This window comes from Galeopterus variegatus, unplaced genomic scaffold (genome assembly GCF_000696425.1).
Source record: "Galeopterus variegatus unplaced genomic scaffold, G_variegatus-3.0.2 Scaffold5328, whole genome shotgun sequence".
NCBI classification, from domain to species: domain Eukaryota; kingdom Metazoa; phylum Chordata; class Mammalia; order Dermoptera; family Cynocephalidae; genus Galeopterus; species Galeopterus variegatus.
The window spans coordinates 54,187-71,788 of record NW_007731439.1 but is presented as its reverse complement, the minus strand read 5'-3'; the positions used below and the strand labels follow the sequence as shown (position 1 = coordinate 71,788).

Genomic DNA, 17,602 nt, shown 5'->3' with positions numbered 1-17,602 from the left:
CACACACACACACACACACACACACACTCCACCTCTGCCTCTCGTCACTGACAGGAGAATTTGGAAGGAGGTAGGCAGACAAGGGCCCTGGGCCTGCCACCCCCACCCCTTACCCTTTACCACCTGCCCACCCTGAGCATCTACTGTGTGCCCCAGTGTGCAAACACAACAGAGTCTGCGCCCTGGTGGAGGAGACAGACACTAAACTGTTCATCAGTAGGATAACTTCAGTGTGGTAATGGCACTGATGGAACTGCAGTGGTGATGGGATGATGGCCCGGGCAGGGGTGAACCAACTTGACGGGGCCTAGAGGAGGTGATGTTTGAGCTGAGGTGTGAATGAGAAGATGGAGCTGGCACGAAGCATGCCAGCCACGGTGGGGAGCATGCTAGGGACAGGGTAGTGATGCACTGTCCACTGGTGGCTGTTGATCACCTGCAGTGAGACAAGTCTGAACTCAGATGTCTCAGTGTAAAATCCACCCCAGATTTAGTATCAAAGGAATGTAAGATACCTCATCTGTAATTCTTGAATATTGATTACATATTGAAGTGTTACTGTTTTGAATCTATTGGATTAATAAAATATTATTATTAAACTTAATTTCCTCTGTGGCTACTAGAAAATTTACAATTACATATGGGGCTCACATTATTGCATATTTCTATTGGACAGCACTGGTGTAGAATATTTAGGCAGAGACAAAACCATAAGTGCAAAGACCCTGGGGTGGAACTGAGGTTGGCCTGTTAGAGGACCAAAAAGAAAGCCAGTGTGGCTGAGCAGGGCTACCAAAAGGACGGGGACAGTGCAGGTGGGGAGTGGGGCAGGGTTTCATGCAGGGCCTCACAAAGGGCCTCTGAGGATACAGTTAGAAATGCCATGGAAGCCAGCCGGGGAGTTTGGAGTGGAGAGGGATTGAGTTACACATGGAAAAGCTCAGCCCCCATGAGGTGGAGAATGGGGCAGAGGCGGCAGGCAATGGGGCATGTGGACAGAGAGGGGTCTGTTGTAGAAGAGTCGCCGCCAGGACCTGCTGGTGGGTTGGCTAGAGCAGATCTGGCTCCCCAGAAAGCTCACTGCTTCCTGTCACTCCTGGATTTCAAAGCCTCTAGGGCTTCCTGTCTCTGTTCCCACCCATCTCCTCCCCAGCAGCTGTTCCCTGTCATGTCAGTGAATTTACAATGAGCACTAGCCTCCTGTCTCCAGGTGGTCAGAGGTTGAAATCTCTTTTGAAAAGTTCTTTGGGGGGGGGAAAAATGCATGTTCATTGTAGAAAAATTAGAAATACAGAGAAGCACAAAGAAGAAAAATAAAACTCCTCAGGGATAAACATAGTCATACAGCTAGGCTGGGGCAAGGCTGTGTGGGGAGGGGAGGTCTGAACCCAGGCAGGCTGGCTCCTGTGCCTCAGCACTTTCTAAGTCACGGTGCCCTGGGGCTGGATGACATGGAGAGAGCTCCTCAACCCTAAGAGGGGCTAGAGATGCCACAACCCCACCTCAGCTCACAGCCCAGGTCGAAAGCTGGAGACTGGCCCACACATGAGTGATGGGTACTCTTTGGTTGTCAGAGGCTTAAAAAAAAATTGGGAGAGCTCACAAACTCCAGGATGCAGAATTTCTGGGCTGAGTGTTGGCGCTGTCATTGGGCCAGAACATCCTTTCCTGTTTCCTAGTCCCTGCCTGGAAGCCTCCACTCATTTCTACCCAGCCTGACCCCCAGAGGCATCTGTTGATCATAGCTTCGGGCTACAAAGTCGAGACCGGCCCTCACCAGAGCGTTTATCCACTCTCCTCCCCGTCGGCCTCTCCATCTTCCAAACACTCCTGAGCCATTCCTGCCCAGGGACCCAGTCTTCTTCCTTTTCTCCTCTTGGAGTCTGAATCCTCAAGCCCCTGACCCAAGCTCAATTCTTCCGCAGGGTTTTTCTGTCTCCTCCACCAACCAACCAGCACCTGGGCCCTGGACAGCCCCTTCCCCCATTTCCTTATGGGTACAACAGCAATCATGTCTCTCCCGGTTGTGGGGTGGGTTAAATGAGGTGATGTCTGTAAAGTGCTAAACCCTTGGGGAACACTAAAAATAACTAGCTCTTATTATTGCTCTTACTATTAGATTTTCTCCTTCCTGGTTGCCTGGTTTAACGTTGAACTGTGGGTGCAGGGACTGCGGGAATAGGTGGGAGGATGGCTGGGAGCCCTCCCAGCTCCACCGTGGGTTTCACATTTACCCTTTGTACACAGTGTTCCCTCTTCCAGGGACCCCTTACCCCTGGTGTCATCTGGTAACACCACCCTTTTGGTCTGCATTTGCGTGTTGCTCCTCCAGAAAGGTTTCATGACCACCTGTCAAAAACCTGGGTTGGGAGCCTTCCTGCTGAGCTCCCCAGCCCCCATTATAGCATCATAGTACTGATGATTCCCAGATATTTATTCCCAGTTTCCCCCGCCTTTGCTGGAAGGTGACCATGGAGACTTGATGGTCACTTTTCATTGCAGAGCCCAGGCTGGAACTACAAGAGGGGAAGTCTCTGGATTATGTGCACAATAGGACCCCTCCCCAGCTTTCTACCTTGGGATCTGGCTCTCTTGGGATCAGTGCTTCAGCATTGGGAGCTGGGTAGGGGGTCTGAGATTTGGGGTCTTGCCCCCTGCTTCCCCAGCTAGGGTCTCCCAAAGGCCCATTTCCATGACAATGAGCCCCACCCACCCACTCCCTAGGAGCTGCCCCTCAGGAGGCCCTGGCTCTGAGAGAGGGCCATCTGGGTCTGTCTCTAGTGGCAAAGACTTCCCCTCCCCCATCACTGGATGGGGGAGCTTTTGAGCCTTCATCTGAGCCCCACTCCGTGCCCTGAGCCAGCACTTGCTCATGGGAAGTGGATCTTGAGGTTCAGAGTCCCTACCTGTCCCCACATAGATGGGGTGCTTCCATTACCAAGAGGGTTTGTTCTCCAGCAACCTGGAGCTGCTTCAAGTTTTCCACACATGCCACTTTGTTTCAAGTCTGCATATGCTTGTCTGTGCAGCCCCTTACTGGGGACCCCCCTGCCCCAGCCTTCTTCACTTGGCTATTTCCTGCTTACCTGTTGATAACAATCACAATCTATTAAAGGCTATCACTTAGGAAGCTACCATGATGACCCTGGCACTATATTTGTACAAATTTGTGGTGAGGAATCAACCCCTTTTTCAGATGAAGAAACTGAGGCTCAGGGAGGTGGAGGGTTTTTCCCAAGGCCACAGATTTAAGGGATAAAGCTGGGATTTAGTTAAGGTATAAAGCTCAGGCATCTGGCTCTAAAGCCAGGACATGATACTGTCACTCTGCTTAGGAGGCATCTGGGGTATCCTTCTGTCTTGGCATCCCTAGGCCAGGTACGGTGGCCCCATCATAGCTTCCTACCACTTGTCTCCCTGACTTGTAATTACCCCCCTGACATCTCCTACCCACTCAGGGTCTGTTGCTGCCCCAGCATCTAGCACAGGACCTGGTACACAGTAGATGCTTAATTTACCATGCAGTCCCCAAGAGGCCTGAGTGCCAGGGAAGGTTGTCAACATCACAGTTCCCATGGTGACTGACGTCACTACACCCTAGGCTTGGTCCCCGCTCTTTCTCCAGGCACATGTGCCAGCAGCTGGCCATGGTGCTGAAAGGCCCTGGGATAGCCTCCCGCTTCTAGACCCCAGCCCTGTGTCCATGTAGGACGCTTCCTGAGCCCCGCCTTGCCCCGACTCACCCAGGCCAGCCTCTTGTCCATCCTTCCCTTCAGGAGACGTTTTCCTGAGGGCCTTCTATGCACAGGCACTGGTAACAGCACCATGAACCAATGGAGGAAGGATCAGGGAGAGCCACACGGGGCATCCATTCACTGGGTTATTCATCAGACATTTATCATGCACCTTGTAAATATTGGGGAAGTCTTGAAGAACCTTGAATTGAATTTTAAGGGCTAGAGACCTAGGCAAAGGCCTGTGAGCATGCAGGTGAGAGGTTTGTGCTGAGGGATGCCCACCTCAGGACTCTGGCTGCCATTTGGAATTCGTGATTGTCATTTTACTGTTTGATTTCCCCTTTGGCCCAGAACTACCAGCATCTCTGGCTCCAGGGCCCAGAACTAGGCTCAGAGGAGGTGCTAGAGACAGCAAGTGAGGAGAATGGAGGGATGCTGGGGCCAGGCAAGGGGCTTGGCACTTCTGTCCTGGGAACAGAGGGAGCCAGCTATGCTCTGTGACCACATTTGCACTTTAGAGAGCCCCCTGGCCTGTGGGGCTGGAGGTGGATGCAGCAGTAATCCTGGTGGGAGATGAGGCCTCCTGTGGAAGGGGGCAGTGACTCCCCCCACCCCCAACCTTAAAAGAAGAAAGTGAAAATCCCCTTCTGGTGCTGCAGCCCAAATGGCAGCGGAAAATAATCACTTTTCACAGGCCCCTTATCCACAGCCAAGCTCTGTGCCAGTTTAATCAGCAGTGCCGGTGTGACTCGAAGATTCCCTGGCTTGAGAGATCAGGAAAGGGGTTAAAGAAAATTACCCTTGCCTCCTCCATGCTAATGTAATCTCTAACCAGATCTGCCTAGCCGTAGCTCAAATTGCTTTTTAGATTAACATTTAATTATTAACAGGGTCCCCTGGAAGGCCTCGGGCTCAGAATGGATGGGGGAGGAAGTGGCAGGAGGGAGGTGGGGGTGGGCTTCTTAGTCTGGCTGCCTTGCAGAGACCGAGTTGGGGGGGCAGGGAGAGAGAGGGAAGGGATGGAGATAGAGGTCAGGAAGGGTGAGAGAGAGAGAAACAGCAGGAAAGGAGGAGAAGGGAGACACCAGGACAGGGAGGCAGATGGAGTTAGGGACAGGGATGGAAACAGGAGAGGAAGGAGACAGACAGTGGATTCTCCACGAGGGGTGGGGGAGGGACTATGCACCCAGATTCCCTATGACACTCCCACACTCCTGGGCAAGGGTTTCTCCACCCTCCCATCCTGGCCAAGGGCAGGTTGGTTTCCTGCCCCTTGCTGTTAGAACTGAGCTTTCTGAAGCTTTGTGGTGCTGGGACTAACACAGAGAAGTGACTCACTCAGAGCCACACAGTGTCTGACCCCAGCGTTCCCAATCCGGTGTGGCTCATTCTCCTCCCCGGGCCCTGGGCCTCCCACCACTGCCTCAGGCTCTTCCCTGCATTTGCGGGCAGGCTGTGTGGCCAGGACAGCGTGAAGAGAATAAGACTTCAGTTACAGCCAGGGGGATCAAGGTGAGAACCACCGGGAGGGCTCCTGCCCCTCCCTGGGAAGGCTGTGAGGCCCTGAGGAATGGTAGGGAACTCAGTCCTCATCGTTCACTCGACTGTATTCATGAAATGCTGGGTCTCCCCAGCTTCCTGTCTTGTCCCCACTCAAGACTCTAAATCTCTCAAAGACAGAGACTGCATCTAGAGCCCCCTGTGTGTGCCGTGCACACAGCTGGTGCCCTGGATTACCTTTGAAAACCAAACTGTAACATCTTCTTATGTCCAAGCTGAATGGCCCTCATACAATTGGCTGGCCCACTCCCCATCAAGGTTCGGTTAGGGAAACTCAGACTCAGAGAGGTGTTGACTTCCTCAAGGTCGCTCAGCCGATCAGAACCCCAGTGCCTGGCCCCTGCCTGGCCAGTGCCACCCTGAGGCCTTCAGGCCCGCTCTCCTCTCTGAACTCCTAGTCCTACTGGATGCCAGGAAAGGCCTGGTATGACCTTCTCCTGCCTGCTACAGCCTTGAGTCTTTGGCCTTGAGTGGAGCCACAGAAGCCAGAGTAGGCAGCTCCAGAGACAGGGCTTGGGGGAGGATGAGGACTGAAAGTGGCACAGCCTGTGGCCTTCATGAGGTCACAGTCTTGCCCTGTTGTGGGGCCCAAGTATGTCCTTGCTTTCCGCCCTACTCCAGGGCCAGCCCAGCCTGCTGGCCTGCAGGTGCATGAGGGAATATTCCACCCACCTGCCACTCCAGGGAAATGTTGGAAGCAGGAGGGAGAGAACAGGAAAGCCCATTTTTAACTTGGGCTGGATTGGGGAGTAGGAAGGCAGTTCTGGCTGGATGTTCCTTTTTGGCAGGACATTCTTACTGATTTTTATACTCCCCATATATGGCACAGGGCTGGCCCCTAGAAGATGCTGGGGAAGTGTTTGCTGCCCCAGTGAATGAGTGAGTGAGTGAATGAATGGGTGGGTGTGTAAGAGGCAGGGCCTGGGCTTTATTCTTCTCAGTATTGTTCTGCAGGCTCACATGTCTTTCCTGAAAGTTTCTGGGATGAACTAGTGGCCTCCTGAGAACCCTTTCCCCCCGCCCCCGTCTCCTCCTCCTCTGTGATCCCAGCCCCTCCTGGGGTAGAATCAAAGTGGATTTGGGCACTGAGGAGGAGCAGACCCTGGCTTCTCTTCCTCCCTGCCTGACTGACTGGGAACTGGGGGATAACAGGACACCCCACCATGATGGAGCTGCTGCACTGTGTGGGGCTTAGGAGGGTTCGGGGTCTGACTGGGTCGACACCCTGGGGCTCTATCACCTGAAAGCTGTGTGACCTTGTATATATTGCTTCCCCTCTCTGTGCCCATTTCCTTACCTGTGAAGTGAGGCTAAAAACAGAGCCCATCGTAGAAGCCACTAGGAGGATGTAGTGAGGTATCAAGGCCAGGATGCATGTGGGGCTTGGCACAGAGGTACATCCAATCAGTGCTCCTCGCAATAATGTCCTTAGTACTAATGTGCCTATGCTGTTTCTGGAGCTCACCTCTCCCACTAGCCTGGGGGCTCCCCCTGCAGCCAGACAGGCAAGGGAGAGATGATAAAAGCAGGTAGGGCCAAAGGCCCCAATATCCCCTTCTTCTAATAAAAATAAAGACGGCCTTTAGATATCCTTCTCCTGTTTATTGTTCTGCCAAGGCGGGCAGCACAGACTCAATTTCTCCTTGGACTTGGAGAGTTCCTTCCTTTCTTTCCCCTCCCCTGTCACATTTCCTTTATCTAAATCCTCAGCTATGAAAGGGCATATCGACAGCTGGGGGCGTTATCTGGTGGAGGGGACCTTTTCCTTGGGTGTCTCCAAGATAAGGCATCTTATCAGCCCCCATGTCAGGGACGATGCCAAAGCATTCTAATCATTGAGGCTTGTGACATTTTTCCCCCTCCCCGCCCCCCCCCTTTTTATTATTAAAGTAACAAAAGACCTTGAGCTTATAAACAGTCTGATTTGCAGATAGAGTCCCTGCCCGGGGGAGTAATGAGTCTAGGTGGGGGCTCTGAGGGGCTGGCTTTCTTCAGATGGGACAATGCCAGGCAGGGAGGCAGCAGGGTAGGTTCACGGGAAGATCATGAGTGTTTTGGGTGCCCACCCCACTCTTCTCCCTGGCTTGCTGTGTGACCTTGTGCAGGATGCTTGGCTGCTCTGGGTCCCAGTGACCTCATCTGGCAATAACCAATTCATTGATTCAGCCATTCATTCAATACCTATTTATTAAATGGTTACTTTTTGCCAGTCAGTGGGGCAGAGAGATACGGTCCTCACTCCTAAGAAACTCACAGTCCAGTGGAGAGAGACAGACATAAAAATTGGCAATTACAGGGGCCGGCCCGGTGGCGCACTGCTACAGTGCGCCGCTTGGGAGCGCGGTGGCGCTCCCGCCGAGGGTTCGGATCCCACATACAGACCGGTTCCCACTCACCGGCTGAGCGAGGTGCGGGCGTGACACCGAGGGTTGCGATCCCGTTGCCGGTCCCGGTCCGGTACGGGCGCGACACTGAGGGTTGCGATCCGTTGCCGGACACGAAAAAAGACGAAAAAAAAAAAAAAAAAGAAAAAAAAATTGGCAATTACAACTTGGTGTGATTAGGGCTGTGTGGGACACCCAGAAGATGGGACAGGCAGAGTCTGAAAAGAGATCTAAAGTGAAATGGATGAGGTGGCGGTGTTGTAGGCAGAAGGGCCAGCACAGGCAAAGGTTTGGAGGCGTAAGGCCAGGCAAAGAGGTTGGGCTCATTCTGAGGCCAGAGAGAAGTTTAAGGCCAAGGAGAGGGATCTGACTTTGTATGTTTGTAGATGATGGGGCTGATATGGGGACTGGAGATGGTCCCTCCCACTTGGGAGGAACCGTGGGGTCATGGAGCCACTTTTACAGGCCAGGGAGGGTCAGGAGCCCACGTGGGGCCACACAGTAAGTGCTGGGAATAGGGGAGGTTCTGGGCTTCCAGCTCAGGCTTTCTTGGCACACCAGGTCTCTGACCTCCCTCCTATCTTGTCTATGGGCAGCAGCAGGGCTCAGTGGTGAGGGGACAGGCACACCCAGCCGCTGCCTGCTGTGTGGCCCTGGGCAGGGTGGCTCTGGACAAGGTGTTGCCTCCCTCTGGCTTGTGTTCCCCACCTGTGGAGGGAGGAGGTTTGAGGTGGCTTTCTCGGGCTCTCACCTCTGTCTCCCTACTCCTGTGTCACAGTGGCAAGAGGTATATAGACAGTATACCTCCCCTGGAGCGGGGGTTGGGGGTGGGACCTGGGCTGGGGGAGGGCGTTGCCACAGGCTTCTTCCAGATGTGCACATGATTGTGTGTCCCCATGGACTGCCTGCGTGTGCATGAGAGGGTGCTAGAGAGTTCCAGTAGTTGTGGAGGAGCGTATCCCACAACGTGTGTGGTATGTATGTATGTGAGCATGTACCGGTGTGTGTGTGTGTGTGTGTGTGTGTGTGTGTGCAAGGGCTGGTCCAAGGAAGTGGTGGTGGCAGGCCTGAGCCAGGCCTGCTCCTGCCACCTGCTCACGTCCCAAGTCCCCAAGGAGTGGCGCTGCTTTCCTGCAGTCAAGGACTTTCATCCCTGCAATAAGCCCCATTTCATTCCCTTTTTAAACTGTATAATTTCTGCCTGATTGTAATGGCCTATTTTAAAATTACCAGAAATCAAAGCCGGGAAGTGGATACCGCAGCTTCCATCGCGTCGCTGAGTTAAGGCTGGCGATTGGGGGGGGTGGGGAGGAGGAGAATCACCTCCCCTCCCCCACGTCCATCCCCCAACTTTCTCTCTCTCTCTTTTTTTTTTTTTTGAGACAGTAATAGGAGAAAATTGGTTTTGAAACTGAATAAAAGTCCCTTTCAGAGGAAATCATTTCTTTCAGGGCACCTCTGCTGAAAGTAAAATAGAGCATAATGAAAGGTGGTTACGTGATTGTCTTTCATTTACCGCGAGGCCAGGACAGACGGGAGGCTGCAGCCGGCTCGGGAAATACAAGATTGGAATAATTGCGCCATAACAAGGAGCTTGTTGTGAAATTAGTATCTTAAGAAAGTAGTGAAAAAAGGCTTTTCCTCATGAATACTTCATTATTAGAAGAAAGCGGCAGAATTTAGGGCTCCAGACACCTGTTTAGTATTAAATAACTTCCCTTTCTTCCCCTTAAGCACACACCCCCTCTTCCGTCTTTTTTCAAACCAACATGGGGACTGAGGTGCCCCAGCTCGGCTGCGAAGGATGTGGGGGGGTCAGGAGGGGGTCGACATCGGTGGTGTTCAGGGTTGGGCTCACACCTGGGCCCGCCTTGTCCTTAGCAGGAGGAGAGGGAGCAACGGACCAGACAGGGACACTCCCCCCCCACCGACAGTGGCCTCCACGGCAGGCTTGTCCTGACCTCACTGCTCAGGGGCTCTGGGCTCTCGGGAATGTGCCTCAGCCTCCCGAAGTGTTCTTGGCAGGAAAGTGGGGTTTGTGAAGATAATTTCAAGTTTCCATGGGAATGCCAGGTATCTGACTCTGGGTGAGTGAGTACAATGTGGACCCGTGTAGAGCCACATCGGAGCTGCCACCTAAGGGGGACAGACCCCTTCCCAGTAGGGCAGAACTGTGGTGAGTGGCCCTGCCGTTCCCATTTGGGGAGAGGAGCTTGGTCGGGCAGCGACAGAGATGCCAGATCAGGGCAGCCTTGATGGCCTATGTGGACCAGGCTCAGGCTCAGCATGGGTCAGGACTGGAGCACCCCTCATTCTCCTGGGGATGCCATCCTGATTCTCTCTCCTCCAGTGGTACTGTGAGAACATGCCAAGCAGGGGGCAGACCAATATTTCAGTAAATAAGGACACCCATGTGCCTGCTGGCATTTCCTGGGTACCCCTCTGCGTAGACCCCAAAGATGACCAGCTGGGGTCTTCCCCTCTTGATGAGCTCAAAGCTGATCTGCTCCCAGGGGGTGACAGGAGAGCTGGGGGTCCAGCTGGAAGGACAGCCTGCTGTGGGATATGGAGGGGGTGAGGATCTGACCTGGCCTGGGCACATCAGGGCAGCCCCCTGGAGAAGGGGACCTGCATGCTGAGCAGGGCCAGGGCAGATCTGACTGGTCAGTTCTGACCCTGTCATGGTGGAGGCCCACCACTTCACTGACCTGGATTCTTTGCCTTCCTGTGAGGCCACGGATGAGCCTCTTGATGCCGCCTCTTGATGCTGCAGATGAGTCTCTTGATGCCTCGGGGCCACAGTCTCATCTGTCCAATAAGGGAAAGGGGCATCTGCTTTGAAAGTGTCCCATGATCTGTGGGGCTGTGAGGGGCCTGTTGGCAGGGACTCCCAGCAGGGGGTGGTAGGAACTGGGCATGGAGCAGCCCCCAAGTGACAAGCACCTCATTCCCTCCTCACAGGGATCCTGCTGCAGAGCACACCCCACTGGGGGCCCCCAATCCAGCCATGCTGGCCTGTCTGCAGAGGACCCAGAACCCGCCAGGCCAACATCTGACCTGCCCGAGCAAGAGCCTGGAGCTGCGCAAGTGTGAGTGGGATATCCCCCAGCCTCCTGCCCCCTCTCCTCTTCCTCCACCCACTCTGAGGCCACTGGGGCTTGCTTTCTGTTCCTGGACACACCAAGCGTACTCCCGCCTCAGGCCTCTACAGGGCAGGTCCCGGGCAAGGAATGCCAGTCACCCCCCATGACCCTGTCTAAAGTCTGTGTTCTCTTAGGCCTCTAGGCCTTTGCTGCCTCCCTGGACTCCCTCCCCCACCCACCCACCTTTGTCTGGCTGACTTGCACTGGGCATGACTCCCCACTCAGGCATGACCTCCTCCCCAGCAGCCTTCTCTGACCACCCCCAGCACATGGCCCCAACCCCTCCTCTGCGACCCAACTACAGGCCTAGCTCACCGTCATCTTCCCGCATTAGCAGAAAGTAGGATGACGCAGAAGCAAAAACAGCCCTGAACAGGGTCCCAGCCCAAGGCCTTGTTCCCTGTGTGATCTTGAGCATATCCTTCCCTCTCTGGCGTTGCTTTTTATTTTTATTTTTATTTATTTATTTATTTTTTAAAAAGATGACCGGTAAGGGGATCTCAACCCTTGACTTGGTGTTGTCAGCACCATGCTCACCCAGTGAGCAAACCGGCCATCCCTATATGGGATCCAAACCCGTGGCCTTGGTGTTATCAGCACCGCACTCTCCCGAGTGAGCCACGGGCCGGCCCCTGGCGTTGCTTTTTAAATGCGTCAAATTAGAGAGCTGGACTTGGTGACCTCCAAGGGTCTGTCCTCTTTGACCATCTGGGACCAGAATCCCAAACCCTCTGATCTATTTTTAGCCACCACAAAATGTTTCTAACAAATCGAAATACTTGGAAACACTTAAAAATGGGGAGATCTGCATTAAAATCTGGATTTCTAGTATCTCTCAAAAAATATCAGAGCATCGCCAGTGTTCCTATACTGTAGTTACTGCCTGGAGCTGAACTGCTGCCTCTTTACAGGGAACATCCATCTCCAGTTCACCACAGTCCCCAGCCCTCCCTATTGCTTCTGTCCTGCAGCCCAGGATCAGTTGCCATTTTTCTTTTCTTTTAAATTTTTGTCTACAGACAAAGTAACACACTCATGTGGTCCCATATTCAAAAGGAACAAAGGAGTATATAGAGAAAAGCCACTCACACCCCCTCCAGAGGCAGCCACTGTTGTCAGCTTCCTGTGTGTCCTTCCAAATGTTTTATGTACAACCCAGCAAATAAGTGTGAACACGCATATTTTACACAGTCCTGCACCTCACTTTTCCACTTTGCAATATATCCTGTATGTCAGCTTCTAAAGAGCTCCCTCATCCTTCCTCCACATAGCTCTCCATAACAAGGATGAAACATAATTTATTTGGCCAGTACCCTATTTAGACTGTGCCTAACCCGTTGCTGTTGCAAGCACTGCAGCAGTAGAAACCCTGAATGTGTCACAATACTGTGGATAAAACTACAGGGAAAGTTTCTGGGCGTGGGAATACTGGGTCAAAGGGATGTGGATTTGTAATTTTGATACATGTGGTCTTGACATTGTTAGACATTGTCCCTGTGGACACCCCACAACACCCTATTTCCCCACCCGCTCACGACCACAGCATGGTATCAGATTTTTAGGCTTTTCTTACTTGATCAGTGAAAACAAGATTACAATGTAGTTTTAATTTAGTTTAATATGAACGAGGTTGAACATCTTTTTGTGTCTGAGCCATTTGTTTTTACTTTGAATAATCTGCTCATCTCCTTGGTCACCCATTTTTGCGACTGGATTGTTGTTTTTGTCCTTGCTGATTTGTAGGAACTACTTGTATATGATGGAATTGGATATTTGTCAGTCACACAAGTAACAGGTGTTTCCCCCAGTTTGTCATTTGTCTTTGATACTGTCATGGAGGAATTTTCTTTGGGAAGTGACATTTGTCAGTATTTCCTTTTATGGCCTTTGGATTTTATGTCATACTTAGAAAGTCCTTCCTCAGGATGAGATTTAAAAAAAGAGAAAAAAGGTCCCCCAGGTTTCTTCTAGTTCTTTTACAGTATTTTCAAAAATGTATGATCTCTGATTGTTTTGTAATTTATCTGGTGTAAAGTATGAGGTATGGATCCAAGTGTATTCAAATATCAGTGCAATACTGTTTTAATTATTGAAGTGTTACATAAATTTTAGCAGCTTTACTGAGATACAATTCATATACCATTCACCCATTCGAAGTGTACAATTCAGTGGTTTTTAGTATATTCACAGAATTGTGCTGCCATCACATCAATTTTAGAACATTTTTATCACCTCAAGAAGAAACCCAATACTCATTGACAGTCACCTCCTTCTCCCCCACCCGTGCCTCCTTTCTCTACAGATTTCTCTACTGTGAACTTACATGAGAACGGACTCATAGTGTGTGGTCTTTTGTGACTGGCTTCTTTCACTTAGCATGTTTTAAGTTCATCCACATTGTAGCATGTGTATAATGCATGTTAATATCTGGTGGAGCCTGTGGCTCCTCCTTATCCCCCCACTCCAACATCCTTGGCCATTTTATTTGATTTCCTGTTGTTGAACTATAGAATCCACTTATCTAGGTAAGAACAAAAATCCTGTTCGTGTTGTTACTGGGGTTGCATCACATTTATAGATGAATTTAGGAAGAAAGGACATTTTTATGATACTGCCTTTCCCTCCAGAAACATAATATGCCTTTCTGTTTGCTCAGACTTTCTTCTGTGTCCCTCAGGAATGTTTTAACATATGCTTCGTTTAGATTTTGTACATTTTTGGTTTCCTTCTGCATAGGTTAGCTTTTTTGGCTAGGCTCTTCTTCCATAAATGGAGGTTGTTTATATGAAGGCTATTAACTTCTCCCACCATACTGATTTCTTTTATTGATTGTAATGGTTTTTCAATTTAGTCTTTTGGGTTTTCCAGTTATACTATCATATCATTTGCAAATGATAATTTTACTTCCTACTTTGTTTTATACCTTGTCTTATTTAATGGTATTGGCTACTATCCCTGGAACAATGAAAAATAATAGTGGTGATAACAGACAATCTTGCTTTGTAGCTTCTAAATTTCCCCATTACGAAAATGCTGGCTTTGGGGTAGATATTTCATCAGGTTAATTAAGTCTCTATCTATTCCTGTTTTATTAAGGATTTTTAAAATCTAGAATGGAAGATGAACTTTGCCAAATGACTTTTCAGTGTTTATGAAGATGATCATATGGGTTTTTTCCCCCTTCGATCAAGATGAATAATGATACTAACATAGTTCTTAATATTGAACTATCCTTGCATTCCAGATTGAACCCCATATGGTCACAGTGAATATTTTTGCATAATATACTGCTGGATTGGATTTGTTATTTTATTTAGGATTTTGCCTCAATTTCATCAGAGATTGTTCTTTAGCTTTCTTTTTGGGGGAATGATTTTTGTTGGGTTTTGCTATCAGTGTTACATTCACTTCATAAAGGAAATGGAGACCTTCCTGCTTTCTCTGTGCTTTGGAACAGTTTAAATAGAAATGGAATTATCTATTCTTTAAAGGTTGGTTGATTACCCCATGAAACCGTCTAGGCTAGTGCATTTATTTGGGGTGGGAGGTAGCTCTTTGATATTGTTTTCTATTTCTTCTGTAATAATTGGTCTGTTTTAATTGTTCCACTTCTTTTTTTTTTTTTATTTAAAGATGACCGGTAAGGGGATCTTAACCCTTGACATGGTGTTGTCAGCACCACACTCAGCCAGTGAGCGAACCGGCCATCCCTATATGGGATCCGAACCCGGGGCCTTGGTGCCATCAGCACCGCACTCTCCCGAGTGAGCCACGGGCCGGCCCATAATTGTTCCACTTCTTGAATGAGTTTGGTAAAATATGTTGCTTTAGAAAACTATCCATTTTATCCTGGTTTTCAAATTTATTTGCAAGAGGTTGAACAAAATTTTTATGGTTCTTTTAAGTGGTGACTTTGCCCTTATTTCTTAATTGTATGATTTCTTTTTTGTGTTCTTTTTCCCATTTTTCTTCATTAGGTTAGTTAACTAATGATATTATCTATCCCCTTCCCCAAAGACCCTCTTTAGGATTTATTAGAATTATCATATTATGATTTCTAATTAATTTATGCTTTTATCTTTCTTAAAAACTTTTGTTTTGATTTCTTGAGTTGGAGATTTAACTCTTTATACTTATTTTTTTATTTTATTTATTTTTTCCTTTTTGTCTTTTTTCGTGACCGGTAACGGGATCGCAACCCTCGGTGTCGCGCCCGTACCACGACCGGCAACGGGATCACTACCCTCCGGACCGGTCTCTATATGGGATTGGAACCCTCGGCGGGAGTGCCGCCGTGCTCCCAAGCGCCGCACTCTACCGAGTGCGCCACCGGGCCGGCCCTATACTTATTTTTAAAAAAGAAAAATTAAATTAAGACTATGAAGTCTCTGAGCACTGCTTTAACTGTATCATCCTATAGGTTCTAACATGTAGTATTTTCATTGTCATTACTTCCTAGATATTTTATAATTTTGGTTTTGGTTTCTTCTTTAATAAGAGTCATTTGAGTCCCATCCATCCACTCAAGTAATGGGTGCTTTTGTGTTTCATTATTTCTAAGTTGTTTTGCATTATGATCAGAGAATTTTGTCTACTTTTGGAACTTACTGAAGTTTTGTGATATAGAATCTATGGTAATTTTTGTGAGTTTTGTGTATTTTTTTATGGGGACTTGAAAAGAAGGTGTGACTGTTCTCAGGATTCAGAGTTTGGTGTAAAGCAATTACATCTACCCCATTAAAGACGTTGTTGGGTCTTCTGTATCCTCACTTATCTGTCATGGACAGAGAAGGAAATTAGACACCTATTGCTAGCATTTTCCGGTCTGTTTCTTCTTGTAGCACCTATAGCTTTGGCCTTATGAATGGTGAAGCAATGTTATTTAATGCATAGATATTGATACCTTAAGTCTTCATATTGAATTGTATCCAAAAAGGCTTGGATTCAGTTTTATCTATTAAGATGGTAACCTCTGCTTTTTAATTCACCTTTTTCCTGAAACCTTTGCCAATCTTTTTATTTTAACCTTTCTGAATTACTTTGTTTAGATGTGACACATATAGTATAGAGTTGGATTAAGCTTTGTGATCTAATCTGTATACCTTTTTTCTTCTTTTAGTTGGAGGGTTTAGTCTATTTACATTTATTTATATGACAGATGTCTGGCCTTAGTTCAGTCATTTTTTCCTTTTTTTCATTGCTTTTAAAAGTCTTTCATTATGTGATCTGTGTTCTCTGCTTCATTTTGTATACCCACTAATCATAAGGTTGGTGTTTTTGTTCTAGTGCTGTAACTTTAAATAATTCATTAGTTCTCTATTTCATTAAAATAGTATTACTTTTCCTGAGATGAACAAAATGATGAAACTAGGGTATTTTCTTTTTTTCTCCACATTTTGAGTTTGCTTCATATTTTTAAACCTCTATTATCTGATATCAGCTTTAAATATCTTTTGAGTCTACAGCAAAAATCAATCTCTTTCGATCCCAGTTACTAAAGATCAGGATGAGTGTATCTATACTTCTGCCCCCTTCTTCCCCGCTTTTCTTCTGTTATTAACAATACCTTTACTGTATTCTCAGGGCTGTAATATTAGCATCTGGCTTTGTCACCACAAAACAATCCCCACATTTGTTTCGTCTCAGTCTCTGAGATAAATAAGATCAGTGCTCACCTCCAATTCATTTGCCTTCGTTTCCCATCATCCGAAGCTGGCTCTCTAGTGTATTGCTTAAGCAGGCTTCATGTGAACAATATTCCTGGAATTTCCACACATTCAGAATGGTCTGCCTGTTGCCTACTTGAATGGGTAAAAAAAAAAAATCCCTGGGTCACTTTGTTTCCTTGAGGATTTTGTAAGCCTTGTTCTACTCTCTTATAATGTTCCATGTTGCCATGGAAAAGCTGAAGCCTGATTTTTCCTCCCTTATACTTGATTTTGATCTTCCGTATCTTTCATGTCTAGTTACTTTACTAGGATGTGTCTTGGGGTTGACTGTTCAGTCTGTTTTCCCAAAAACACAGTACTGTGCCCTTTTGGCATGCAGATCCAAGGCTTGTACTATTTCAGTTTCCTTCCTTGGGGAGTCCAGTTAAGCATCTATTGGCTGTCTTTTGCCTGTCTTCGCCAGGTGCCCTTTTCTGATCAATCCTTTCCAATGCATTTGCTTTTCTTCCTGTGTTTTCAAGCATCTGTGTGCTCACTCTATTTCCCCTTAACTTTGACAATACATTTTTTTCCTTCTATTCTTGAATATCTATCTGCTTTGTGTTTTTTCCTTTATTAATAGAAACACTTGCCTAATACATTTTTTCCTTCATGGTGAAATACTTGGCTGTAATCGTCATCTCTTCTGTGGCTGTATTTTTATGGTGGGAAGCGTTTTTTGGCCAACTGCGACTTTACTTATGCTTTGCCTTGCCTTCATTTTTTAGTATTTTTGATTAGGTTCTATGCTGGTTCAATTTGGATTACTTACCTTTCGACAAAGTGAGTTTTTCCCAGCCCAGCTATTTGTAGGAGGTTCAGGTTGGGGAAAAGCCAGGGCCGTGTCCTGGGCTAACTAGAATTTTCCTTACAACCCAGAGTTTTGTTGTGCAGTCATTTACCTTGTATTTCTCTCCAGCTGCCTCAGAGACAAATAGGTTCTGTCAAACATAGCTTGTCTGTGTGATTTCTTACGTAGTCGTCCCACCTTTTAAATTTTTAAAATTTTTTATTCATTTTTATTTAATTGTGCAGCCCCATCTTGCTCTTCTTAACCATCTGGGTCTATG

The 17,602-nt window shown here is 48.2% G+C and overlaps 1 protein-coding gene across 1 annotated transcript in view; it reads left to right on the top strand.

The window, feature by feature from the left end:
• Window positions 1-17,602, top strand: part of FAM222A (family with sequence similarity 222, member A) — a 66,639-nt gene that overhangs the window by 19,163 nt on the left and 29,874 nt on the right. Inside the window, exon 2 of the mRNA XM_008589253.1 lies at window positions 10,643-10,770. Within this exon, the coding sequence (XP_008587475.1) occupies window positions 10,689-10,770 (82 nt within the window). The 5' untranslated portion in view covers window positions 10,643-10,688. The remainder of the gene's footprint in view (window positions 1-10,642; window positions 10,771-17,602) is intronic.